General features: G+C 40.7%; 1 protein-coding gene across 9 annotated transcripts in view; it reads left to right on the top strand.

Annotated features, from left to right (window-relative positions):
- The first annotated feature begins 1,102 nt into the window (after window positions 1-1,102).
- The window catches only part of LOC138741062 (uncharacterized), a 94,233-nt gene continuing 67,895 nt past the window's right edge, over window positions 1,103-27,440 (top strand). For 3 of the 9 annotated variants that reach the window (XR_011343304.1, XM_069894547.1, XM_069894552.1), the window contains exons 1-7: window positions 1,103-1,367; window positions 6,084-6,252; window positions 8,225-8,333; window positions 12,902-13,050; window positions 23,387-23,512; window positions 23,776-23,955; window positions 25,432-25,656. Coding sequence is in view for 7 of the 9 variants with exons in the window: in XM_069894547.1 (XP_069750648.1) it covers window positions 8,275-8,333; window positions 12,902-13,050; window positions 23,387-23,512; window positions 23,776-23,955; window positions 25,432-25,656 (739 nt within the window). In the remaining 2 variants the exon portion in view is untranslated. Of the gene's footprint in view, window positions 1,368-6,083; window positions 6,253-8,224; window positions 8,334-12,901; window positions 13,051-23,386; window positions 23,513-23,775; window positions 23,956-25,431; window positions 25,657-27,440 lie in introns of those variants that run through there. The other 6 variants (XM_069894548.1, XM_069894553.1, XM_069894549.1 and 3 more) reach the window with 6 other exon arrangements.

Genomic DNA, 27,440 nt, shown 5'->3' on the forward strand with positions numbered 1-27,440 from the left:
CAACATGCCCTCCTATTGTACCCAATATGATAAAGATTGAAACTTTTAGAATTCTTTTCACGGTTAGAAAGTGCCTCAAACCCAATATAAGAGAACAGATTTTAATTTGCAATCAATTGAAATTGTTTATCAACCTAATGTTAGTGGAATCAGTCAAAATGTTAAAGGACTGGAATTTTGAAATGGCAACATAGGCAAAGCATGTTCAGCCAGGTGTTTGGAAGTTTCCTCCATCCATGATTTTAGCATCAAGCCAGTGATACACATCAACCAATGGATTGTATAAAATAATTATGATTGACATAATATGCACTAATTGAAGAGAGGGCTTTAAATATGTGAAAGTAAATTTTGTAACTTGTTGAATCTATAAATAACAACTAATTTTAATTTCTTCAATTTTCTTGCTCCTTTAACACGGGTACATGGATTGCAAATAGCCATTCTTTATCTGAATTAGCTTTATCTATTAATTTAAGGAATAGGACAAAAAAGGGTAGTTTCTCTATTCTGGTTTCATGGTGCTGCTGTTGCTCAAATTAACATGATTGTGTGTTGTAAATAGGAGGAGCTTCACTAGAATCCTGTACAACATGCTATGCCGGCTATTATTGTGCAGAGGAAGGGCTGAGCCATCCCAGTGGGCTATGCTCTCCTGGATTTTACTGCCCTGCCAATCACAGCTCAGTCACTCCATATGATTTCTCCTGCCCACAGGTATATTTTGGTTTTTGAAGGTAAAGAGTTTTGTTACCTCATAATCTGTCATCTCCGCAACATTACAACCTGTGGTTTAACCTTCCAAATAATATATATATGTTAAAGCTGCTTCTGAGGAAGTTTCCCTTTCCTGCAATGGTAGGAAAAGTCAAACATACAATATGATGTCATGATCGTTTGAGGTGTACAGTTTGTACCATTTATATTTTGTAAAAATCCTAAATGCAAATATTTGTAACGATTCTTTCCAAGAAAGACTCAGCCACCAGATTGAAAGTCATTAATGAGTGTTTTTATTCAGTGTGCGCCCTTTTAAGGGCAGCCTGAGCTCAGTCACCTCGTGCATTGTGACATCATAATTGTTGCCCCAGGCACACGCTGGGCAGGAGACTTGAGGCAGGGAGAATACCCTGACAGCACCATCTTCCCATGGCTGCCCCGCCACGTGGCATTACACACTGGGCCGATTCGCCATGAGAGAATGCGCCGCCACAACATTTTAGCTTTCAAATGTTATAACATTCATTATTGAAGTGAGCTTAATATGCATCATTTTAGGATGTGTTCATGACTGAAATTATGATTGTGAACTTTGCTGGTGATGTATAGGTTGGAAAAGTTTTGAAGCGGGCAAAGAGGTTACAAAGGTGAGGCTCCATCAATAACTCCAAAAGACTGGAAGTTGTGTAAAACTGATAGGCTTTTATTCACAATACATTGGAGCCACGTCCATGCTAGTTGACAGTCCTGAACTGGGGAGGGGCCTGTGGAACAGTCATCTTTATTCAGAAGTCTGTGGGGGGAGCCACAGGTAGAGTCAGCCAATGGCCATTCCCAGAGATTTAAAAATGCAAAAGGAATGTAAATTAATTGACTGAACAAAGATTTGGCAATTTGGATAATCTGGGAAAATGTGAAATGATTCTGGCAAGAAAAGTAAAGAAAGGAACTATCTAAATATCAAAATATTTAAGTAATCTCTGAGATACAGAGGGATCTGTGTCCACTTGTTTGCAACAAAGCTCATTTAAAGGTACAGAAAGTAATTAAGAAAGTTAGCAGAACATTATCATTCATTGTTATGGGAATTGAATGCAAATATAATGTCATGCTTCAGCGTACAGAAAAGTTCAATGGAGAAACTATATCTGGATTTTTGCTTTCTATTTAAGGAAGGATATTAATAAATTGAAAGTAATACAGAGGTGGTTTATAATGTCAATACCTGGAATGGACAAGTTATTTTATTAGTAAAAACACACCAAAATGCTGGAGGAACTCAGCCGGTCTTTCAGCGTCCATAGGAGACAAAGATATTATTGCTGACATTTCGGACCTGAGCCCTTCTTCAAGAAATAAGCAATATGAGCAAAAAACAGGAGATTTGAGAATCCAGACAATGCTGGCTGGGGGAGGAATCCAGACCAACAAAAGGTATTGATTGGATATAATAAGTGGAGCAGTGAAAATTGATTGTTTGTGAGAAAGGAGACAGGAGAGAGATAGAGGTGTGGGAAGGTGACAGCGAAAGAAGTGAGGGGGTTGGGGGGTTAAAAAAAAGCCAGAGAAGTCGATATTAATGCCATCTGGTTGGAGGGTGCCCAGGTGAAAGATGAGGTGTTACTCCTCCAATTTGTGAGTAGTCTCAGCCTGGCAGTGCATGAGACAGTGGACAGACAGATCAGCAAGGAAATGGAATGGGGAAATGAAATAAGTGACCACTGGGAGATCCACACTATTGAGACAGACAGAGCCGAGGTGCTTAAGAAAGTGATCTCCCAGGATGCACTCAGACTCTCCAATTTAGAGGAGACCACAACGGATGTGATAAGTCACCCCTGCAGATTCACAAGTGAAATGTTGCTCCACTTGGAAGGACTGTTTGGGACCCTGAATGGTGGTGAGGGGGTAGGTGTGAGTGCAAGTAGAGCATCTCATGCAGTCATACGGGTAGCCCAAGGGGATGATTGGTGGGGAGGGAAGAGTGGACAAGGGAGTCACAGAGGGTGTGGTCCCTACGGAAGGCAGAAAGGGGAGGAGATGGGAATATGTGTCTAGTGGTGGGATCACACAGAAGATGGCATAAATGGTGCAGAAGAATGCATGAATATGGAAGCTGGTGGGTGGTAGGTGAAGATGAGGAATCCTGTTTTGTTCTACATGGAGAGTGGAGAGGGCCAGGTAATGGAGGATATGTGGGTGAGGGCTGAGGTGATGGTAGTAGAGTGAAAGCTACATTATTTGAAGAAGGACATCTCTGATGATCTAGCATTTAAGTCCTCGACCTGGGTGCAGATACAATGATGACGGCGGAATTGAGAAAATGAAATTGAATCCTTGCAGGGAGTGAAGAGGTGTTGTCAAGGTAGGTGTCAGAAGATGTCAGTCCAGAGTTTGTCTCAAAGATAGAGACCAGAGAGATTGAAGAAACGGAAAGTATTGCTAGAGATAGACCAAGTGAATTTGAGGATGGGTTGGAAGTTGGCAGCAAAGTGGATAAAGTCTACATGAGACAGCACCAAAGTAGTCATCGATGTTGAAGAGGAAGAGTTGAGGGACTCACCTGTGTAGGCCTGTAGCATGGATTGCTCCACATATCCAAAAAAAGGCAGACAAAGCTGGGGCTCATGTGGGTACCCATTCCTACCTCTTTGACCTGGAGAAAGTGGGATGAGTCAAAGGAGAAATTATTGAGGGTGAGGACAACTTGTCCCAGCCAAGGGAGGGTGGTGATGGAGAGGAACTGGTTGGGTCTATTGTCCAGAAAGAATCAAAAGGCTTTGAGGCCTTTATTATGGGGAATGGAGATGTATAGGGATTGGATGTCTATGGTAAACATGAGGTGATTGAGTTCAGGGAACTGGAAGTGTTTGAAGTAATGGAGGACATGTGAAGTATCCTGGATATAGGTGGGGAGGAGCTAGACCAGAGGGGACAAAACAGAGTCAAGGTAAGCGCGGACCAATTTGGTGGGGCAGGAGCACATGGACATGATGGGACAATTTGGAAGTTTGGGAAACAAACAAGATCAGAGGCCATACCAGGAGGTGACTGGAAATGATGAGTTTAGAGATGGTGCGTGATTCAAGGGTTTGATGAGTTTTGGTGGGGTCCTGTTGGAGGGGGTAAATAAGAGGAGGTGTCTGAAAGATGTCATTTGGCTTTGGGCAGATAGAGGTCCATGCACAAGACCACAACAGCTCTACCCTTGTCTGTGGGTTTGATGGTGAGGTTAGGATTGGTGCAGAGTGGAGGGCCAGGTGTACTGAGGGAATGAAATTGGAATGAGTAAGGGGAGTAGTGAAGTTGATGTGGTTGATGTCACATTGGCAGTTGGAAATATAAAGATCCAGAGCAGGCAAAATATCGGACCAAGGTGTCCAGGAGGAGGGAAAAGGTTTAAAGCGAGAGAAAGGATCTGTAGTGAGGGGGTTGAGAATCTACTTGTGGAAGTAGACTTGGAGGTGGAACCAACAGAAAAAGACTTCAGCACTAAAGGGTATGCAGAACACATTGACGTGTGGTGAAGGGGGAAAAAGTTGAGGCCTCTTCTGAGCACAGAGCATTCAGTCTCTGAGAGGGGAAGGTTGAATGGGATGGTGATAACCAGGAAGGGATTAGGGGAAGGTTCAATGGGGTTGAGGGTGTCAGGGAGGGGAGGACGATGGGGTGGATCAGGATGTAGAGGGTAGGAAGGATCCAAGGGAGGGAGAGGAGGATTAGTAGATTAGAGGTCAGAGAATGGCGGGAGAGAGCGCCATGCATTCCTGGAGCCAGGGAGTTCACCACAGAGGATTAGTCCTGTCGGTCACGGGGGCCAAGGTGGAAACCTGCATCCATAGCTCAGCCCTGTAGGTCTGGGATTTAGGCTGAAAGTTCATGGTGGAGCTCAATGCTGCAAGTCGCTGAGGCTGAGATGGATTCCCATGGCTGAAGCCCGGTCCTGTGGGCTGGTGGGTTTAAGGTTATTCATATTGGAGGCTCGGTTCTGTCGGTCACTAAGGCAGAGACATGCATCAAGAGCTCGGTTCTGTAAACCACGATGGCCAAAGTGGAGACCCACCTGGGACATCACAAGATAGGAATCTCCAGGATCACGAGCTTCTGATCCTTGATAGATACTGATGTATGTAGAATCAGTGGTTTAATATATTGATCCAGCAGAGGATGAACTGTAGGAGAGTGAGGTACAGAGCTGTGGTGACAAGAGAGCAAAGGTATTCTGGTACCTGCACATCGTGTTGAGGGTATTCCGAGGCTACGGCAGGAGAAGTGAAGAGAGCAGACAGTCAATAGACAATAGACAATAGACAATAGGAGCTGGAGTAGGCCCTTCAGCCCGTCGAGCCATTTTACAGATCATGGCTGATTACTACCATCAGTACCCCTTTCCAGCCTTATCCCCATAACCCTTAACTCCTTTGCCCACTAGAGACTTATCTAACTGTCAATGCAGACAGGCTTAGGCCTGAAAACTCATCAATATATCTTTGTCTCCTATGGATGCTGAAAGACTGGCTGAGTTCCTCAGTATTTACTGCAATCACTGTGTCTGCAGACTTTTGTGTTTCACTTAAATCATTTTATTAGGAAGACTGGATCAGCTAAGCTTTCACCTACTGGAGCTTGGAAGAATGGGAAGTGATTTGATTGAAACACAAAAAATCCTGAGATGGGATGAATGTGAAGGAAATCGTTCCTTCTGTGTGAGAATCTAGAGCTGGGGGCTGAGTTTTTAAATCAGCAAACACCTATTTAAGACATTTGTTTCTCTGAAGGTTGAGAGTCTTTGGCCCTCCCTCTCTCACAGGACAGTAGAAGATTATTTGAATATTTTTTAGCCAGATCTCAATAGATTCTTGACAAAAAGATTGAAAAAAAAATCATGTTGGTGAATGGAAATGTAGAGTTGAGAGTAATATTAGATCAACCATGAAATTATAAGGTAGCAAACTGATTTGAAGGAACAAATAACCTTTTGCTTACTGATTGTATGTTATCACAGCCAGGATTCAGCAATATTCAGTCATTTTTTGGTAGTAATTATCTTTCCTAAAAACAGTTACATTGTTCAAACAATTAATATCCTAACTTTGTGGCTTCCTTTTCTCTCACTATTCACTTGTCAATTAAAGAGAATGTTCAGTTTGTAGAATGATCACAATTGCCAAAAGAAAATGTGCTCAGCACATGGAGGCTTGATCATCTCTTCCCATCATGCATTGGTGTCAGGATTATCAGGCAGAAACACAAGAGTTCTGTAAAAACAGTAGTTGATCAGCTCTTGTAGACAAATTCTCCAAATTATTTCAACATCTGACACACAGTAAAGTACAATTTTTTTTCTTCTACTTTTTGTCCAGGGACACTTTTGCCCCAAGGGTTCAGGAGCTCCCATCCCATGTCCAGTGGGAAAATATCAACCGAATGCGCATTCCGATGTGTGCATCTCATGTCAGCCAGGTTTTTACTGTGACAAAGTTGCAGCAATAGAGCGCAAACCTTGCCCACCTCATTTTTACTGCCCAGAAGGTGAGTGGTTTCAAGTCTTTTTCATTGCTTTTCTGCTTTGCATTTTGCTGTGGTTTATTTCTCATATCACGTACCATCTTTCAAGAGCTGTTGGTTTCTTCTTGCACTGATCCCTGCTTTCAATGAATTTGAGCATTGTATCCTATTTGAAGAATTGGCATTTTTCAGCTGAGGATGCAAGGTTTGGTAATGTCAAGGTCATTGGAACAGCAGTTCATCAGCTTAGGTTTGGGAGTTCATGTTTCCATATTTTCTTAGAGAATCTATTCATCCCATCAATTCCATGCCAGTTTAAAGAGCTGTCCAATTCACTCACTAACTTCTTGACAATATATCTTCTGCACATTCTCTTCAACTTCCTCCATATTCTAGCAATCACCTACACACTCAGGACAATTTGGATGGCAAGCTAATCAACCAACCAACCACTGAAACGTGAGAGTCAAGTGGGACACCTCAGTTATCACAGGGACAACATGCAAACTCCACACTGATAGCTTTGGAGATCAGGATTAAATCCTGGTTACTGAAACTAGAAAGCACCAGCTCTTCTCTGCATCTCCGCCCTTCTTCTCCATTGAACAATGTGCAGACTCCGTATTCTGAAGCAGGATATTGGAGCATATTATATTTGACCCAATCCATGCCTCATGAAGAATGTTTGCAGCCACACTCTGCTATCAGTGCCAAGTACATCTGCCAAGCAGCATGGAGTGGCATCTGATCCCTGTCATTTTGCATAATTATAATACATAATGTGTGAGCACAGTGGTCCAAAAAGTGGTGTCACGAACACTGCAGCTAACTATTGATTTTGCCTTGAGTGACCAATTAGCCATTAGAGGCTCTCAACCTTTTCTTTCCACTCACATACCACCTTAAGAAATCCCTTACTAACCACAGAGCACCTCTAGCAACCTATGCCATAGGTGCTCTGGGATTTGTAAGGGATTGATTAAGATGGGATATGAGTGGAAAGAAAAAAGTTGAAAACCATTGCATTGACATATTACAACCTATTATAGAAAATCTACAGAACATGGGATGCCTCAGTGATCTTTCTGGTGACATAAAGGCTGTGTAATGGTGGCAGTTTTGTCTGAATGTAATTGAAGATTCGAGTCCCATTCCAGAATGAGTGTTTACTGAACTGTCGAGTTGGATGACAAGAGAGCTTCATTATCAAAAGTGCTGACTGCAGCTGTTGTACTCTAACTCCATTTGATCTCTGAAATAAACATAAAAGATCACAATGTGCTCTTGCTAGAAAAATGGTGACTTCTTCTAGAATCCCAGTCAAAGTTTATTCTTCAGTCAAGATGAGATAAAAAGCAAATGAACTAGTCATTAATCTCACTGTTAATAGGATTTGTAAAACTTAACTGTAAATTCCTCAGAGGGAGTGGGGGAAATCAGTGACTATATTATTAGACTGAAAGCTGAGTATGATTGAGATTGACTCATCTCGAAAGCTAAGCAGGCTCAGGCCTGGTCAGTACTTGGAGGGAAGACCACCTGGGAACACCAGGTGTTGTAGGTTTCTGTGAGGGGTGCAAGACAAAGTGGTGACTCTCTGTCGGCCTTACAGTAGACAAAAGTTAAAGAATGTATGTTACATTCTAAATGTAGTATTATGTGACAATAATGTTGGAGCAATGCAAGAAACCATATTAGTGTTTCCTCACATGAAGAGTCTTTGACCTAAAACAGTAACTGTTTCTTTCTTCACATGTTCATCTGATGTGTTTTTAGTGTTGTCAGTTTTTATTTCATATTTCCAGCATCTGCAGTTTGTTAATTTTCAATCATTATTCTTTTCACTATTCAAGATGCACATAAATTGCTTAGAAAGAATTGTTGCTAGTCACCTCATTTGGGGATGTAATGGGACAAGTAATTCTACCCCATTGTTGTTCTACTTATTGCTCACTTTGTCGTTTATAACAACCTTGTTTGTAACAACCTTTGTTAGGTACCCAGACTCCAATTCCTTGTCGGCTTGGAACATTCACCCCAGTGGAAATGTCAGGTTTGAAGGAAGAAAAGCAATGTCTACCTTGTCCCCCTGGGAAGTACTGCAGGTCAGCTCATTGTTACAGTGGGGTCACAACTTTGCTCCAGTTCTATTCTCATCTGCGTTGAAAAATAATTTAAAATGTATTTTCATTAATAAGTCGTTCAGATCCTTCAGTATGTGGGCAAGGTTGGCATAACAATTGTCAGTGAATGTTTATTTACTTTTTTTCCATTGTGAGCTCCGTATATCCATTCACGGGCCTTGGAGGTAATAGAGAAAGTACATATTGCCAGTCTACTGTTGTTAAAATGATGAAGTCACACAAAGGACACAAATTTTGGTTCCTAGATTCATAGAACAGCTTTGTTGTAACATGGTGCTGAATGTTTGGGCATGGCGCACTGATGTGTTGCTGGCTGTCATAGTGACAGCAGGCAGCTTAAAAGATCTGACCTTAGCATAGTCAAGAACACTCTCCTAGTTACAGGCGATGGTTGTTACTTAATGAATGGATGGTGCTGTGTCCACCCCCCCGCCCCCCCCCCCCCCCCCCACCACCCAGGATGTCAGAGGATCCTTGGCATGTTGATACAATGCTCAATGAAAGCATGTCCTCTTTACCATGGAGACCCTTTCCATCCAGGTTCTCTTGCTTGGGGGACCTCTGGAGGAATAAGTTTAGTCTGTTAGTATCAGTGTCTTAGGTATCAAGAGCAGGAAAATTCTCATGACTGAGCCAGCGATCTAAAGAAATGGCGAAAGAAATTTACTCTTTTTTAATATTTAATTTAAATATTTTTTAGACCTTACATGTAGTCAAATACAAAATAAAAAAATACAAATACATAGGTGTTGTGAGTGACGAAACAGGTTTGGTAGGTCTTAATGGCAAGACTCTGGACACATATTTTTGATGGGGGAGGATTTTTTTTATGGAAGGAAAGTGTGGGAAATAGTAACAGCTGCAATACACACACACATCAAGAAAAATATTACTATGATGCCCCACCATCCCTTGATTCAGTGCAGACATGGCTCTATTCTACAAGGAACACTATTTAAAGTCTCCCAACCCTTTTAACAGTGCACATCTTACGAACAGTTTCTCCATTGTCCTTCCACATTTCTAGGCCTGGAGTGAAGCAGAGTTGTCCAAAGCTGAGAAAGAGGGAGAATAAAGAACACATGGCACCTTTATATGCTGGAGGGTCCAGCCCATGCTATTAATCCAATTACAATAGCCAATGGCCCAAAGCCAAGTGCAGGTAGGCTAGAGAGTCCAGTCAAGGTCATTTACATGGACCCAGTGGCAAGGTGGCATAGATGGGACAGAACCAAACTTTGGTTGGCAGCTGATGTGTTCTTCGACTAGGTGGGGGGTGTGCTGTCACGTGACATCCACAACCCTTCCCAATACAATAAGTAGACAAATTTATGTTGCATAATGGTTGTAATCCAAACCCTCCAACCCCCCACCCACCCAAGAGACCCTGGAAAAAGTGTGTGAGAAGAGTAAAAGAAAAAAGAAAGAAAGAGAGTGGAAAAATAAGAAAGATATCTGGAAAACACCATTCACTCCATGGATTTCAATTCATTATTTAACTAGTATTCTTCTTTGGAGAAGGTTAACATGGACTCAAGGACTGGAAGAAATTCAACTAAAGTTTTACACCTGAGATCTGTAAATATGGTCTCCATATTTACAGAAATATGTCATACTTATATCTTAGGTTGTAAGTAATTTTCTCAAGGGAAACACTGCATTCTGGCGTGCCTTACCTAGATGGAAGTCAGACTTCCAAGTAACTGTAGTACACTTCCTAGCCAGTACCAGTGCCACTGCAATTTTAACATATTCAACTTGATATTTAAATAATTTCAGTTTTGGTCTTATCCCCATTATATTTCCCAGTAAAAACAATTCTGGATTTTGTGCAAATGGAATTCCAATAATCTGTTCTAAAAAAAATTCCTAAATCCACCCAAAAAAAAGGTTTCACTTTGGAGCATGACCAAGTTTAGAGTAAGAAAGTTCCTTTCTCCTCGCCTCCTCCAAAAATTTATCTGATAAGTCTGACTATGACTTATTTAATTTCTGTGATGTGAGATATTACTGATGCAAAAAGTTTGTATTAATCTATACCTTATATTTATTGCATTTGTCAGACATTCTTTACATAAATCAAACCAGTTTTGCTCATCAATACTTACATTAAAATCTGATTCCCATCTCTGTCTAGACATGAACCCCCTATTTGGAAGCTCCCATTTGAAGTAAGAAATACATTACCAATGTGAATTTTTTTGTGTTTCCCTTTTGAATCAGAGTTTTCACATCACTACACTTTAATAAAAACATTGTTGGCCCCAAGTTTTCCCTTATGTATACTCTTAATTGAAAATAGCAGATGATTGTGTTGTTAAGGATTCCATATTTATTTTTTTATTGTTCAAATGACATAAATTGTCCCTGCTCATAGCAATTCTGAATATATCTGATCCTTTTATGAGATCAAGTCTCTAAAATGTTATTCCCCATTGTAAAAGGGATAAGCCTGTTTTGAATCTGAGGTGTTTTAGGAGATAGATCCCCTTTTGTTCCAATCATAATTTATCTTCTACCAAATATTAATTATATGCTTTAACAAGGGGTGTTCTTTCTCTCCAGATATTAACTTTGCTTCCCATTTATATATACAATTTTCTGCTATTCGCTCTCCTACCTTTTCTAGTTCTATTTTTAACCATGCAGGTTTGTCCCCTTTCTCAAAAGGAAGTAAGAAATCTCATCTGGGCCGCTCGGTAATAATTTTTAAAATTGACTGTCTTGAATGTGGAGTTTTCCAACCTCTCCAGTGCTACAATGAACAGCAATCTTAAGATGTGACAAAGGACAGCAGCATCAGCCTGGAATGATCCTGAGGTTAACCTGATGCTGGCCAAGACCCTAACTTTAATGAGAAAAGCAGTCAGAGAATGTGTGAGGCTGTTTTGTGGTTATCGGAGCCCATTAAACTATGAAGTATGAGAGAAATCAGGGTTAATACCACCTGGTTATTCGGTAATCTTAGCAGATCTTGTATTTTTCGAGCAGTGTGGTTGAGCATCATAAGCCCCTTGAAAAATGAGGCAGTAAATTTCCCAACAGGTGACAATATACCTAGAAATGTATACAATGATCTACTCCAGATTAATCCAATTTTTAGCCACATAACAATGTTTATGGGAGTTGTGTGAATAAAAGTATAGTCCTGAGGCTTGATACAGATTTTTCTATTGGAGCACACAACTCATGATGAAAGGCGACTGGCAAAGGGTCAGGTAGAGTTGCATATCATATATCATTTCTATGAGGACAAAATAGAATTCAGTTCAATCACCATTTAGTCAATGATTTATAGCATTGGTTTTCAAACTGCACCCCCCCCCCCACCCCACCAACTCACATTCCACCTTAAGTAATCCCTATGCCATCAGTGCTCTGTGATTAATAAGGGAATGCAACTGTTCTAGACCCAATTGTTACTGAAATATTTTCCTTGGGAAAAATTGTCATTGGCCCATTTCCTTTGAAATTATTAAGACCTGCACATAACAAGTCAATTAGGTACGATTTAAATAGTGGTTTTCAAACCTTTACTTTCCACTCACATACCACCGTAAGTAATCCGTTAATTATCACAGAGCACCTATGGCATCGGGATTGCTTAAGTAGAATGTGAGTTTAGGGGCCAAAACTACTGATTTTTGAACTACTGAAAACTCTAAAACTACTGATTTAGAGGAAGTCTTCATTGGGACAAAATGAATGTTTTGTTGAGAATATCTTTTTTTTCAGATATTAGCTGTCTTATTGCATATTTCTAGAATTTTCTGTTCATCGGGCTTCAATATTGTTTTCATCTCCAACTTTATCATGGAACTGTCCTTTGGAACTATAATCTCTGCATTGTCAAATGCTTTAACAATCTGTGCTGCAATTTTAGTGTAATCTCATCGCACATATCTGCAATTGTTCACAAGACTAGTGAATATATTGAAATACAATTGTAATGGATGATTTTCATTCGACAAAGGATTAACTTAATAATCCACAAGTCACATCACAAGATCACCATAATAATTCAATTCATCAATCCAGAGGATAACCAGAAATTAGGATCTCATTACATTCGTTTTATTTATTAGTATTTTACATAAATTCCTCCATGTTAATTAATATTTTAAACAGAATATAAAGCCAAAAGTGAGATTTAAGAAAAATATTCATTCTACTTTAACTTGCTCTTCTAATGTGTTGTCTTTTATTATGGAGTCTTGCCGTCCTCTGTGTAATCCAACTGCATTTGTCTTCATTGCCTTGTTTGGAAGGTCACATTGAACAATAATCTTCAATAAACAAAGCACTTCTTCATGATTATAAATTCAAAAGTGAAAATATTAGAACTACTCAGCAGATCGGACGACACCTGCGGGAAGAGAAACCAAGTTAACCTGAGATACTTTGTGGGGGTGTTGGGAAGTTATTATTTGGGCAAAAGGTTATGGCACAGCATTTATCTTCTGATCCTACACATAAGTCATCACAATCTCCAAAATATAATATAATTGGAAGCTTGTGACTTTTTACAGCGATGGAAGAATTCAAGGAAATTGTGCTGCTGGTTACTTCTGTCTTGCTGGCAGTTTTAATTTTACCCCTTATGGAATTCTCCCTGATGCCACAGCTGACATTAATCCATGTAAATGGGGCCAATTGTGTGCTGGACTATGTCCTCCAGGTATGAAATCAAGCAAATTTTCAATTTATTAATGTTTTGATGTTATCTGTGTTTCTGTGACATAATTAAAGCTTTCGTTCTTTGTCTATATTTCTTTATGCTCTTCATTAGGACTCATTCTGTTGTAAGATTGAGCCATGTTTCACAAATTCTCTCTTGTTTTTTTCCGCCATGGAAAGCCCTTGGAAACTATTGTGTAGTAAATGCAATGAGAATTGTTGATGCAGCCAAATGGGGAAGGTGGTAAAAATATTTAATGTCATTTGGTTCATTCCCAGGCTCCAGAAAGTGCCTTGTTCAGTTTTCGAGGAACTGGGGAATAGGATCCCTCTGTGAGGTGCCTTCCTTCTATATCATAAGGAATTGTGATAATTTGCATATATTGCTTAAGGAAAAGACATTGTAGCGGTAGCTACGAGGGGAAACAAGAACAGAACTACACGCTGGAGTCAGTTTTGTTACGAACAGTTTATTTGAAAAAGCCCATTCTGCGACCATCAATTCCCACCTCTGCATTAGCAGTGATGCGACGACAGAGCTGAGTGCGTGTGTGTGGCCCCTCTGCCCAAGAGGGAAGCAAATCCCGGCAGTGCCATCTTAACGTGGCTGCTCCACTGCCACTGAGCATGACAAACACTGAGCCAATTCACCTGCGTCGTGATTTGCGCCACCACACAACCCCACCCCCACCCAGAATCAGCTCTCGTGTCGCGTTGCCCTTGAGAGCTGTTGGGTTGTGCCTTGAGGAGGTCACCCCTGGCGTTTGGGCTCTGCTGGTATGATCTGCTAGATGAGGTCCAGATGTGCCAGGTTCAGCCTGTCTGCTGTGAACAGTTCCTCCCTACCCCCAATGTCCAGTGTGAACGTTTTGCCAGAGTTGCACAGGACCTCGTATGGGCCTTCATAAGGTCGTTGGAAGCGAGTGGAATGCGGCCCACATCAGACAAGTATAAAGTCTCCGGTTGATGTCTTTGGGTGTGAGGGTGGGGGGGTGTACAAACGAGGCTAACCTGTCTCATAGGTCCTGTAACAATGCTTTCCCGTCAGTGCCTGAATCTCAGGACGATGGGAAAAATTCACCTGCCAGGATTAGTGGGGTGTTGTAAACCAATTCAGCTGAGGATGCCTGTAAATCCTCTTTAGGTGCCATCCTGATGCCCAGTAGGACCCAGAGGAGCTCATCCACCCAATTGGATCCATTTAAATGGGCCATGAGGGCTGACTTCATTTGGCGATGGAAACGCTCTATGAGTCCATTGGACTGGGGATGATAGGCAGTAGTGTGGTGCAGCTTAATGCCCTGGAGCGTTGTGAGCTGTGTCCACAGTGCCAATGTAAACTGTGCCTCTCTGGTGGTAGTTATGTGGCTGGTACCCCAAACCTCGCGATCCAATGCATGAGCAGTGCCCTGCTGCAGGAATTAGTTGAGGTATCCTTTAAAGGAATGGCCTCCAGCCATCTCGTAGTGCAGTCTATTACTGTGAAGAGGTACCGGGCATCTCGGGAGATGGGCAGTGGGCCCACAATGTCGATATGTATTGTTCAAACTGTCTCTTTGGAGGGTTTAACTATTGGACCAGAGTCTTGACATGATGGTGGACTTTGGATGCCTGACATTGGGTGCATTTGCGCACCATCTACGTGACTTGTTTCCTCAGGCCGTGCCACATGAACCTCTCCACTACCATATGGGTTGTGGTTTTTATAGACGGGTGTGTGAGGTCATGAATGGCCTTGAAACTTGGTGCCTCCATTGCTGAGGCTCTACCAGGTGCGGTGTACCAGTGGAAAAACATCGCACAGAAGTGTGTAGGGGCTGTCCAGCAGACTGAGGTCTTCAGAGTGGAGGCCAGTGATGGGTGTGCAGAACACCTGCATCTCCTTGTCCTCTTTCTGAGCCTGCACCAGCTGGGAGTAGTCCAGTCCGGGGAATAAGGACTAGATGGCAGGTCAGGAGAGTGTGTTGGCTATGACGTTGTCCTTGCTGGAGAGGTGCCGGATGGCTGTGGTGAACTCAGATACATGGGATAGGTGGCACTGTGGTCCTTGGCCACAGCGAAGGTATGGTTAAGGGGCTTGTGGTCCATAAACACCATGAACGGGCTATGCTCCAGGAAATATCAAAAGTATCTGATAGCCAGGTAGAGTGCCAGGAGCTCCCTGTCAAACGCACTATATTTAAGTTCGGGAGGGCTCAAGTGGTGGCTGAAAAAGATTAGCGGCCTCCACTGACCTTCAAAGGATTACTCAAGGATACCCCCGATGGCTGTTGCCAAAGAGTCTACACTGAGTGCTGTGGGTACGTCTGATCTGGGATGAACCAGCAAGGTGACATTGGCCAGGGCATTCTTCATCGCAGTGAAAGCTGCAACGGCCTCCTCTATCCATGCTAGGGTCTTGCTTTTGGCTGATATTATGGAAAACATTGGTCTCATGATGCGAGCCACCCCCAGGATTTTTTTTTTTAATTTTTTTATATGAACCATATTAACCAAAATACACACAAACAGTTCCCTCTTGAATATAAACAGTCATTTTCTCCCCTTTTTCCCCCTCCCTACCCACTAAACGTTCAACATATACAATACAATAAATCCATTAAACAATGTCATCACACAATGCAAGAAAATAGTGTCATCTACTTTTACACACTGGGTCAATTCATTTCATCTTCTCACTCTATCATTTTAGGGGGTGGAGGTCCATGGTAGGCCCTCTCTGTTGTGTTCCATGTACGGTTACCAAATTTGTTTGAATACTGTGACGTTATTTTTTAAATTATATGTTATTTTTTCCAATGGAATACATTTATTCATTTCTAAGTACCATTGCTCTCTTCTGATTTCCAGGTAGACATTATACATTTTTTTTGCTACAGCTAAGGCTATCATAATAAATCTTTTTTGTGTTTCATCCAAATTGAGGCTTAGTTCTTTACTTCTTATATTATCTAGAAGAAAGATCTCTGGATTTTTTGGTATGTTGCATTTTGTGATTTTATTTAATACCTGATTTAGATCTTCCCAAAACTTTTCCACTTTCTCACATGCCCAAATTGAATGTACTGTTTTTCCCGTTTCCTTCTTACAGCGAAAACATCTATCTGATACTGTTGGGTCCCATTTATTTAACTTTTGGGGCATGATATATAGCCTGTGTAACCAATTATATTGTATCATGCATAACCTCGTGTTTATTGTATTTCTCATAGTTCCGGAGCATAGCTTTTCCCATTTTTCATTTTTTATGTTTATGTTTAGATCTTGTTCCCACTTTTGTTTGGGTTTACAGCTTATTTCATCATTCTCTTTCTCTTGCAGCTTGATGTGCATGTTTATTATAAATCTTTTAATTATCATTGTGTCTGTAATCACATATTCAAAGCTGCTTCCTTTTGGTAACCTCAGCCTGCTTCCCAATTTGTCCTTCAAATAGGTTTTCAGTTGGTGGTATGCAAACATTGTACTGTGAGTTATACCATATTTGTACTTAATTTGTTCAAAAGATAATAAATTATTTCCCAAAAAACAATTTTCTATTCTTTTGATCCCTTTTCTCTCCCATTCCCTAAAGGAAAGGTTATCTATTGTGAAAGGGATTAGTTGATTTTGCGTCAATAATAATTTTGGTAGTTGGTAATTTGTTTTTTTTCCTTTCTACGTGCATCTTCTTCCAAATGTTGAGCAGATGGTGCAGTACTGGTGAACTTCTATGTTGCACCAGTTTTTCATCCCACTTATAAAGTATATGTTCTGGTACCTTCTCCCCTATTTTATCCAGCTCTAACCTGGTCCAATCTGGTTTATGCCTTGTTTGATAAAAATCTGATAGATATCTTAATTGTGCTGCTCTATAATAATTCTTAACGTTTGGTAGCTGTAAGCCCCCATGTTTGTACCATTCTGTTAATTTATCTAGCTCTATCCTCGGTTTCCCCCCTTTCCATAAGAATTTCCTTATTATTTTTCTTTAGCTCATTGAAGAATTTCTCTGTTAAGGGAATTGGTAACGATTGAAATAGGTATTGTATCATTGGGAAGATATTCATTTTAATGCAATTTACCCTTCCTATCAGTGTTAGTGGTAAATCTTTCCAATGTTCTCAGTCATCTTGTAATTTCTTCATTAATGGCTGATAATTTAATTTGTATAGATTGCCTAGATTATTATCTAGTTGAATACTTAGGTATTGGATTGCTTGTGTTTGCCATTTAAATGGTGATTCTTTCTTAAACTTTGTGAAATCTGCATTATTCATTGGCATTACTTCACTTTTATTTGCGTTGATCTTGTACCCTGATACTTCTCCATATTCCTTCAATTTCTTATGTAATTCTTTTATTGATAATTCTGGTTCTGTTAAGTATACTATGATGTCATCTTCAAATAGACTGATTTTATATTCCTTCTCTTTTATTTTTATCCTTTTAATTTTATTTTCTGTTCTTATCAGTTCTGCCAAGGGTTCTATAGCTAAAGTGAACAGTGAAGGAGATAGTGGACATCCCTGCCGAGTTGACCTGCTTAATTTAAATTGGTTCGCTATATATCCATTTAGTGTCACCTTCGCCATTGGTCCCCTATATAATGCTTTAATCCAATTAATATATTTCTCTGGTAGGTTGAACCTCTGTAGTACTTTGAATAAATAATTCCAATCTACCCTGTCAAAGGCTTTCTCTGCAACTAAAGCAACCGCCACTGTTAGCATCTTATTTCCTTGTACTGCATGGATTAAGTTAATGAACTTACAGATATTGTCCGTTGCTCATCTTTTCTTAATAAATCCAGTTTGATTTAGTTTTACTATTTTTGGTACACAGTCAGCCAATCTGTTTGCTAATAGCTTTGCTATTATCTTATAATCTGAGTTAAGTAGAGATATCGGTCTATACGATGCTGGTGTTAGTGGATCTTTCCCCGTCTTTGGTATTACTGTAATTATTGCTGTTTTACATGAATCTGGCATGTTTTGTGTTTCTTCAGTCTGGCTCATTACTTCCAGGAGAGGAGGAATTAATAAGTCTTTAACTGTTTTATAGAATTCTATTGGGAGTCCGTCCTCTCCAGGTGTTTTATTGTTCGGTAGCTTTTTTTAATATATCCTGTATTTCCTCTATTTCAAATGGTCTTATCAATTTGTTTTGCTCCTCTTCTTGCAATTTTGGTAGTTCAATTTTAGCTAGAAACTCATCTATTTTGTCTTCTTTCCCTTCATTCTCAGTTCGGTATAATTGCTCGTAGAATTCCTTGAAGATTTCATTGATCTCTGTTGGGTTATATGTAATTTGTTTGTCCTTTTTCCTTGATGCCAATACTGTTCTTTTAGCTTGTTCTGTTTTAAGCTGCCAAGCTAATATTTTTGTGCATTTTTTTCTCCTAGCTCATAATACTTCTGCTTTGTCTTCATTATGTTCTTCTCCACCTTATACATTTGAATGTTTTGTATTTTATTTTTTTTGTCTGCCAATTCTCTTCTTTTTGTTGTATCTTCCCTTGTTGCTAGTTCTTTTTCTGTACTTACTATTTCCTTTTCCAGTTGTTCTATTTCCAGATTGTAGTCCTTCTTCATCTTAGTTACATAACTTATTATCTGCCCTCTAATGAAAGCTTTCATTGCATCCCATAATATAAATTTATCTTTCACTGATTCTGTATTTATTTCAAAGTACATTTTAATTTGGCGCTCAATTAATTCTTTAAAATCCTGTCTTTTAAGTAGCATGGAATTTAATCTCCATCTATACGTTTTTGGTGAGATATCCTCCAGCTCTATTGCTATTAACAGGGGTGAGTGATTCGATAACAATCTAGCTTTATATTCCTTTTTCCTAACTCTCCCTTGGATATGGACTGACAACAAGAACAGGTCAATCCTTGAGTATGTTTTATGTTTACTCGAATAATATGAGTATTCCTTCTCCTTTGGGTGTTGTCTCCTCCATATATCCATAAGTTGCTTTTCCTGCATTGATTTAACCATAAATGTGGCTACTTTGTTCTTTCTGCTAGTCTTTTGTTCAGTTTTATCCATCTTTGAATCCAAATTAAGGTTAAAGTCCCCTCCTATCAATATATTCCCCTGCATATCTACAATCTGCAAAACAAATCTTGCATAAACTTTTGATCCTTTTCATTAGGTGCATATATATTGAGCAAATTCCAAAATTCTGAATATATCTGACACTTTATCATTACATACCTCCCTGCTGGATCTATTATTTCCTCCTGTATTTTGATTGGTACATTTTCATTGATTAATATAGCTACACCTCTGGCTTTTGAGTTATATGATGCTGCCATTACATGTCCTACCCAGTCTCTCCTTAATTTATTGTGTCCCACTTCAGTTAGATTCATTACCTGCACGAATGCTCTATCAATTTTTTCTTTTTTCAATAAATTTAATAGCCTCTTCCTTTTGATTTGGTTATGTATTCTGTTAATATTTATAGTCATATAATTCAACATGGCCATTTCATACTTTGTTTACATCTCATTTCCGCTTCCTCACCACCACCTTTCCCCTTTTCCCCATTTCCATTTCTCAGTTTTCTTTTTTTGAGTGCACTGTATTTCAACCATTCCCACATCCTTAACCCCAAGTGTCCCACCCCCCTCTCTGATTCACCCCTTGTCCCTTGCTGGGCAACCACAGCTCCCCTCTCCATTCGGACTGCGAACCCGTTTGCAAATGTCAGCTGATTTCACAGTGATTGCTATTCTCTCCCACCCAACTTTTATCTTCTCATTACAACAAATTTCTTCTCTTTTTTCTCTCATTTCTTCTCTTTTTTCTTTTCATGTTTTATTTAATTATTATTAATTTTTTTAACCTCTCCTCTTTTCCCCCCTTCTCCCTTACTTCACTTTAATTCCCTCCTTTAGTACTTATCTATACATTATTTTTTACTTTTTTATATGTTGTTTGCCATCATTCCTTGTTCTTGTTACATCTCTTGTTACATCTCTCTTTCTGTCTTGCAGGCGTTCTGCAAATTCTCGTGCTTTCTCTGGATCTGAGAACAGTCTGTTTTGCTGCCCCGGGATAACTATTTTAAGCTCCGCTGGATATCTTAACATAAATTTATAGCCTTTCTTCCATAGGATCGATTTTGCTGCGTTAAACTCCTTCCTCTTTTTCAGGAGCTCAAAACTTATGTCTGGGTAGAAAAAAATATTTTGACCTTTGTATTACAATGGTTTTTTGTATTCTCCTACCATCCACTACTCCATCATGTGACTCCTAGCCACCCCCAGGATGAATCGGTTGTTGAAGTTAACCATTCCTGTGAATTCCTGGAGGCCTTTCAGGGTGTCAGGGAAGGTGAACTGGCTATGACCTTCTCTGCTGATACTGCTGCCCCATTCGCGGTGATTGTGTGACCCAAGAACTGCATGGAGTCTTTCCCAAATTGGCACTTCGCCACATTGACCATGAGTCCAAACTCTGACAGGTGACCAAAAAGTCTGTGGAGATGCTCCCCATGATCCTTGCTTGAGATGAGGATGTCAAAGTCTCTGCTCACTGCACCCACGAAGCGCTGAAAGGTTTTCACCACGTTCTTGAGACCAAAAGGCATGTGGAGGAATTGTAAAAGTCTGAAGGGGGTGATAATACCCATCTTTCCAATGTCGTCCGAGAGGACTGGAGTTTGGTGATAGCCACATACCAAATTGACTTTGGAGAACACCTTCGCACTGTGAAGTCCTGTATGTGTGGGACCAGGTAGCGGTCAGGAGTCGTTAAGGTGGTGGTAATCCCCACAAGGCCACCAATCACCTGAAGACTTGGGGACCATGTGTAGTGGGGACGCCCACGGACTGTCAGACCTGCGAACTATGCCCAACTCTTGGATCCAGGAAAATTCCTCTTTGGCCAACTGGAGTTTGTCTGGGGGAAGTCTCCTGGCTTTGGCGTGGAGCAGGGGGGGTCCTTGGGTCGGTATGTGGTGAGGCACCCCGTGCTGTGGCATGGTGGAAGTGAATTGCAGCCTGAGGATAGCCGGGAATTCATCCAAGATGCAGCTATATTCATCCTTAGTGGCGCTCACCTTGGCCACACCTGAGTAGGAGGTGATGGTAGCTTCTAGTTGGACACTTTGGAAAGACCAGGCTTGCACTAGTCACTTGGCTTCATATCCACCAGCAGGCTGTGCGCCCAAAGGAAATTAGCACCGAGGAGCGATATGCTCACCGCAGCTAGTGTGAAATTCCACTGGAACTTCTCATTGCCGAGCTGTATTTGCACATTGCATGTGCCAAAGGTTTTGATGGTGATGTTGTTTACCTCCCGGAGCGTGGGGTCTCATGGTCATGTTCATGTCTCCAGATGGCCTGACCGTTTTCCAGAAACGAGCAGGGTTGCCTGCATTTATGTGCCTGTGCCCCCCAGCATTGGTAATAAAAGCACCAGGTACTGTTCAGTGCCTTTGCCAGCTTGCTGAGGCACAGTTGTGCTTGGTTGGAGTTGGGGTGCGGCACGGACTCGTGTTCACAGCGGACTCGTTTTCATATTTCATGTTCCACAGGACATCTGCTCTGGCCATGACCAGAGAAATCCTCATCCGCTAACAACAGCTGTATGTCATCTGGCATCTGCTCCAGGAAAGCCTGCTCAAACATGAGGCACAGCTTGTGGCCCTCTGCCAGCACGAGTATTTCATTCATGAGGGCGGATGGTGCTCTGTCTCCTAGGCTGTCTAAGTGCATGAGCCTGGCGGCATGCTGGCACCTGGGCAGGTCAAAAGTATTTAAGAGGAGCTTCTTGAGAACTGGGTATTTGCCTTCCTGGGGGGGAGGGGGGCGTCGTGTATCAGGTTGTCCACTCTGGCTGCAGTCTCTTGGTCGAGGGTGCTGACGACATGGCAGAACATCGTAGAGTCGGAAGTGATCTGCTGGAGGTGGAATTGTGCTTCCACTTCCCCAAACCAAGTGTGTGGGAAAAGCATCCAGAAAGGCGGTAGTTTCATAGCCACTACATTAACTGCTGCAGTGTCCATGATATAGAGTCCAGAATCATCTGGGCTCGTTGGGGACACCAACTGTAGTGGTAGTTATGAGGGGGAAATTAGAACAGAGACTACACGCTGGAGTCAGTTTCATTCTCAACGGTTTATTCGAAAATGCCCGCACTACGGCTTATAAGGCAGCCGTCAAATCCTGCCTCTGATGCAATGAGACAGCCGAGTGCGGATGCGCGGCCCCTCTGCCCATGAGGGAAACAAAACCCGGCAGCGCCATCTTGACCTTGCTGCTCCGCTCCCGCGGCCATGACAAGCACGGAGCCGGTTCACCTGCATCACGATATGCGCCACCACAACATCCTACTTTGCTGGGCCTGTTGAAAAAATTAATTGGAGATTGAGAGAGAGTTTGGCCTCCTGTTGTCCGAATAGATAATCTAGACAAAAATAATAGAATTCCTAGAAGTGGGCATGGAGGCGGGGTTTGGACTGTGTTAGCTGGAAGGTAGTATTGCTGGAGATAGAGCTTGACGGAAGACAAAAATGAATCAATCCCAGCACCATAAAGAATTTGCTTGCTCTCAAAAAGGATTCTGTAATTAATTAAATCAGCATGAGATTTTTAAGACAACTGTATCTTGATATCTTCACTGCCATCTGTGTTATTAAGCAGCTTGGTCTCTATCTGGACAGAACAATTAAATCATTATCATTTACCATCAAACTATCAAAGCACTATTTTTCTTTTCTTTTCTTTTCTTTGGCTTGGCTTCGCGGACGAAGATTTATGGAGGGGGTAAAAAGTCCACGTCAGCTGCAGGCTCGTTTGTGGCTGACCAGTCCGATGCGGGACAGGCAGACACGATTGCAGCGGTTGCAAGGGAAAATTGGTTGGTTGGGGTTGGGTGTTGGGTTTTTCCTCCTTTGCCTTTTGTCAGTGAGGTGGGCTCTGCGGTCTTCTTCAAAGGAGGCTGCTGCCCGCCAAACTGTGAGGCGCCAAGATGCACGGTTTGAGGCGTTATGGAGTTACATATAATAACATCAGTAATCTTTATCAGTTGGTGTTATCAATGTTCAGGAAATACTGCACTTAAATGAATAGAGCTAAGACTTAAAAATTCTAATACTGTAATCCAGATGAAAACTGAAAATGATCGATTCTGTTTTTAAAATAGCATCATCCTCTAACTTCATTAAATAGTTGCAGAAACTTCAAAGGCCATGCATAGTTTCTTTTTTTCATTTCTGCTAATGTTACAGAAAATATGTGGGAGAAATGCTCTGAATATGAAAAATATACTGTGACATTCGTTAGGAAGTGCAAATTGTTTCCATTCCTTTTCCAACAATCCTCTGAAATCTTCCTTCAGGTTTCTATTGTCCTGAGGGAACAGAAGTAGCCCATCCCTGCCCACTGAATACCATCAGATCACTGGCTGGTGGCAGACAGCAAGAGGACTGCCAGCCATGTCCACCTGGATACTGGTGCAAAGAAGGTATCAGATAAATTTAATGTCAAAATACATTTTTTGGGTTCTCCTGAACTTATTGCAAGGTTGAAACTGTGTGAGTCATTGCTTTTTTTAAAAAGTTGCAGTAAAAATACTTTACCTCCTATTCTTTGCGGACTGAGTTTGAAATTAAAAAAGCATCTTTAAATGTTGCAACATTTAAAGTAACATTAATTGCTTGTGATTTGACAATTAACGCTTCGAGTCTATTCCATGGTATGCCACAGAAAATGTTTGCCTGTGCTCAGGTGATCCTGTTCTCTATCACTGTCCTGCTGGATATTTCTGTGACGGAGTTATCCAGGCCCAACATAGGTTTCCTGGAGGACCTCAGAGGTGTCCGGTCCACACATATTCCAATGTCAGTGGAGCAACCAGTCAGGCAGTCTGCCAGAACTGCCCTCCAGGATACTTTTGCAATGAAACAGGTATTTTTGATTTATACCCTAAAGCAATATGTTTACATTAAAAAGGCCTAGAAATCTAGTTGGTGAAGCTTGCCTTCTTAAAAGAAAGATTTTTCTCATCAATGATATTTAAAATTATCTTTAGTGCTTTCCTGTTCTTTAGATTCAAATAAAAGCTAACCAATTGTACCTTTTACATTTGCAAGGAAAAGTACAGACTTTAAGGTCTTAAGTGTATAAATGTTGACACCTAAATCTGCATTCAATATTCCTTGCACTTTTGACCTTATTCTTCAACTGCCCTCCGTAGTGAAAACTAGACACACCTGTGAATTAGGAGTCAGGACAACAAAGTCGATTTTGGAAGACAGAGAGCAAGTCCTATGAACATATAATTTATTTATATTACAAGCTTTTTAGTAATTCAGAACCTGCATCAGAACTTTCACTTAGCAGTAATTCAAAGTTCTTCATGTGGGCATAATGGTTGTTTATATTTATCAACATTATCAATTTTCCTTTACACTATTGAGTATTTAAGTAATGTCCATAGAGAACAGTAAAACTCAAACAATGCAGCTTGCTTGGGATATTGGTGGTGCAGATGTGTAGATGGTCAGACATGTTGGATGTTATTTGTATTAATAGGCCAATACATTTTAACACTTTTTTTTTCAGATGGAACACAGTGTTAGGATTTATAGTTAACTTAAAGAAAGGGAGTATGTGACCCAGAGCCTGGTACGAAATAAGGGTGCTGGGGCCACAGAGAATGAGGAGGTAGCATGAGGCCCTGGTCACTGGCAGACATCACGTCGTGAGCTAGATGCTGAACCTTCTGGATTTCTAATGATCATATAGTAGATTACACTGAACAACAATTTTTTTTCAAAATATTTGCTTTCTGAAAAAAAATGGGGACTATGATAGACAATTTCAAAATGATTACAAAGATAATTTCATATTTTCTGTACCTCGTAGCAAGAAACAGTAAATGAACTTTTTATTGAATTGAGCCTGTTTAATTGCATAATGATGTTTTGCTGCCGATTTTTGTTTGTACTCAGCATCTGATGCCCCTCGTGTCAATGTCCAACATTAGTCGGCCAGCATTGATGGATTCCAGTTGCCCTTGCACCGCTTTTCTATGGTCGCAATGTCCTGGTGAAACCTTTCACCATGTTCATCACTGACTGCACCAAGATCAGCAGGGAAGAAGTCCAAGTGCCAATGCAGAAAATTAATTTTCAATGACACATTGCACTTAATGGTTTTGTGCACTTGAAGGAGACATAAAATATGATAGCAAATCACAAAAATAGGTTATATCTAGAAAACAATATGTGACAGGAAAATGTTAAGGTGATTTTTGTGATCTTCAGCCCAAAATCCATAAAATACACCCAAAAGTGAAGCAAAATCTTCATTATTAAATTTTTGCTGTATAAACTGTTACAAATTGATGATGTACTACACTAATTAACATGATATTACCAGGACTAACCAGCTACGAAAATCACAAGTGCCCTCTGGGTTATTGGTGTTCTGGAAAAGGTGCCTACGTGCCCTGTCCAGGTGGAACAGTGGGGAACAAGACTGGTGCAGCCTTTTACAAGGACTGTCAACCATGCCCACCAGGTTACTACTGCCCTGACCCAAGACAAACTGGACAACCATCAATCAATGGAATCCCTTGTCGAGCCGGATATGAATGCCCAGAAGGTAAGATTAGAGTAAAAGTTGTAAATGCAAACTATGATGTCCTTGATATCAGTTGTTCAAGGGCCACTGGTTTGTCGGGTGCTACCTCATTGAGTATGAATTTATGCAATTATTTGCTCTTTAGATGTAGCCATTGATTGTTGGGACTCAAAGTACCAGTTCTGAAATGTAATATATGTTTGGTGTGACTCTGCAATTTCTGGTCCAGAATGTTATCTAAAGAACTTAAGACATAGCACAGAGATTGAGAATAAGTGGTTCTCCACCCCCATCCCCACCCCCCAATCCATGATTTTGCTTTCCGCAGTTTCAGTTACCCGCGGTCAACCGCGATCTGAAAATAAACAATTCATAAGTTTTAACTTGCGCACCATTCTGAGTAGCATGATGAAATCTCACGCTGTCCTGCCTGGGACATGAATCATCCTTTTGTCCAGCATTTCCACGCTGCATACGCTACTTGCCCATTACTTACTTAGTAACCATCTCAGTTTTCAGATTGACTCATAGTATTGCAGTGCTTGTGTTCAAGTAACTTTTATTTAATATTATTATAATTGTTCTATCTTATTATTAGTTATTGTTGTTAATTTCTTATTGTGCCTTATTTATATATTAAACTTTATCATAGGTATGTACATATAGGAAAAAACATAGTATAAATAGGGTTCGGTACTATCTGCAGTTTCAGGCATCCGCAGGGGGTCTTCAAATATATCCCTATGGATAAGGAGGGAATACTGTAAATGACAAATCGCAAAATGCTGCACACCCAGAGATATACAAAAAGAAGCTTGTGATATTAGGCTCCTGACTTCATCCTGAAATCCACAATCATCTCCTTGGTTTTGCTGACATTGAGCGCAAGGTTGTTGTTATTACACCATTCATCAAGCTGATCTAACGCTTCCTCATTGCCGTTTGTGATCTGCCAATCTGTGGTGTCATCGATAAACTTGTAGATGGTTGTACTGTGAATGTCCAGTTCAATGAAGTTGTGAGAATATTACAAATCCATTATAACCTAGTATTTTTTGTAAATTACATATTTGGAACTGAAGAATTGGTCAAACCATGGTAATTATACCATTTTTCTAAACTATGCGTGACGAGAGGCCTTGCCATCAGGAAGGTATAATCCGGCTAGACCCATTAATTCATATCTGTTGTAGAATGATTATACTCCAATTCCATGAGTTAATCAATACGTGCAGTCGTGCTGATCTCTTTATCAGGTCTGGGTCAAGTGGTCACAATGGGCTCCCTTGGTGGAAAAACACCATCTCTTGGACAGCTCATCCATTCAACTCAATTGCGTCCATTCAAAACCATTGTGTAACAAACCAGACGGATGTTGAGTTGGAAAGATGGACAAACCAGAGCCATTAAAAGATATTGGCAGTCCACAACAATTCCAGTAAGGAAACATGTGTGTCAAGTAAGCATGGAGAGACACCCGAACAACATTGAGATAAATGAGAACAACATAAATGTATTTTAAATGGAATTTATGTCACAGGTTGTAATCAAAAGCCAAATGGCAACAATTTCAAGGCCAGCAAATCTCATTATTTCTTGGCAGCATTTTAAAAAGAATGATTTCTGCATTCCCAATGGGGTCGAATGGAATGTATTGTCCAGGTTATTACATGTGCAGGATGTGCAATCAGAGAATGCTGCAGTATTGCTCTCTGGGTTTAAGCATCTATGGTTCTGATAAAATGCTAAACTGTAGGTTTGTCTATAATGCTCTCATACAGAAATAAAAGACCTCATGATGTTAT

This window comes from Narcine bancroftii, chromosome 8, assembly GCF_036971445.1.
Source record: "Narcine bancroftii isolate sNarBan1 chromosome 8, sNarBan1.hap1, whole genome shotgun sequence".
NCBI classification, from domain to species: domain Eukaryota; kingdom Metazoa; phylum Chordata; class Chondrichthyes; order Torpediniformes; family Narcinidae; genus Narcine; species Narcine bancroftii.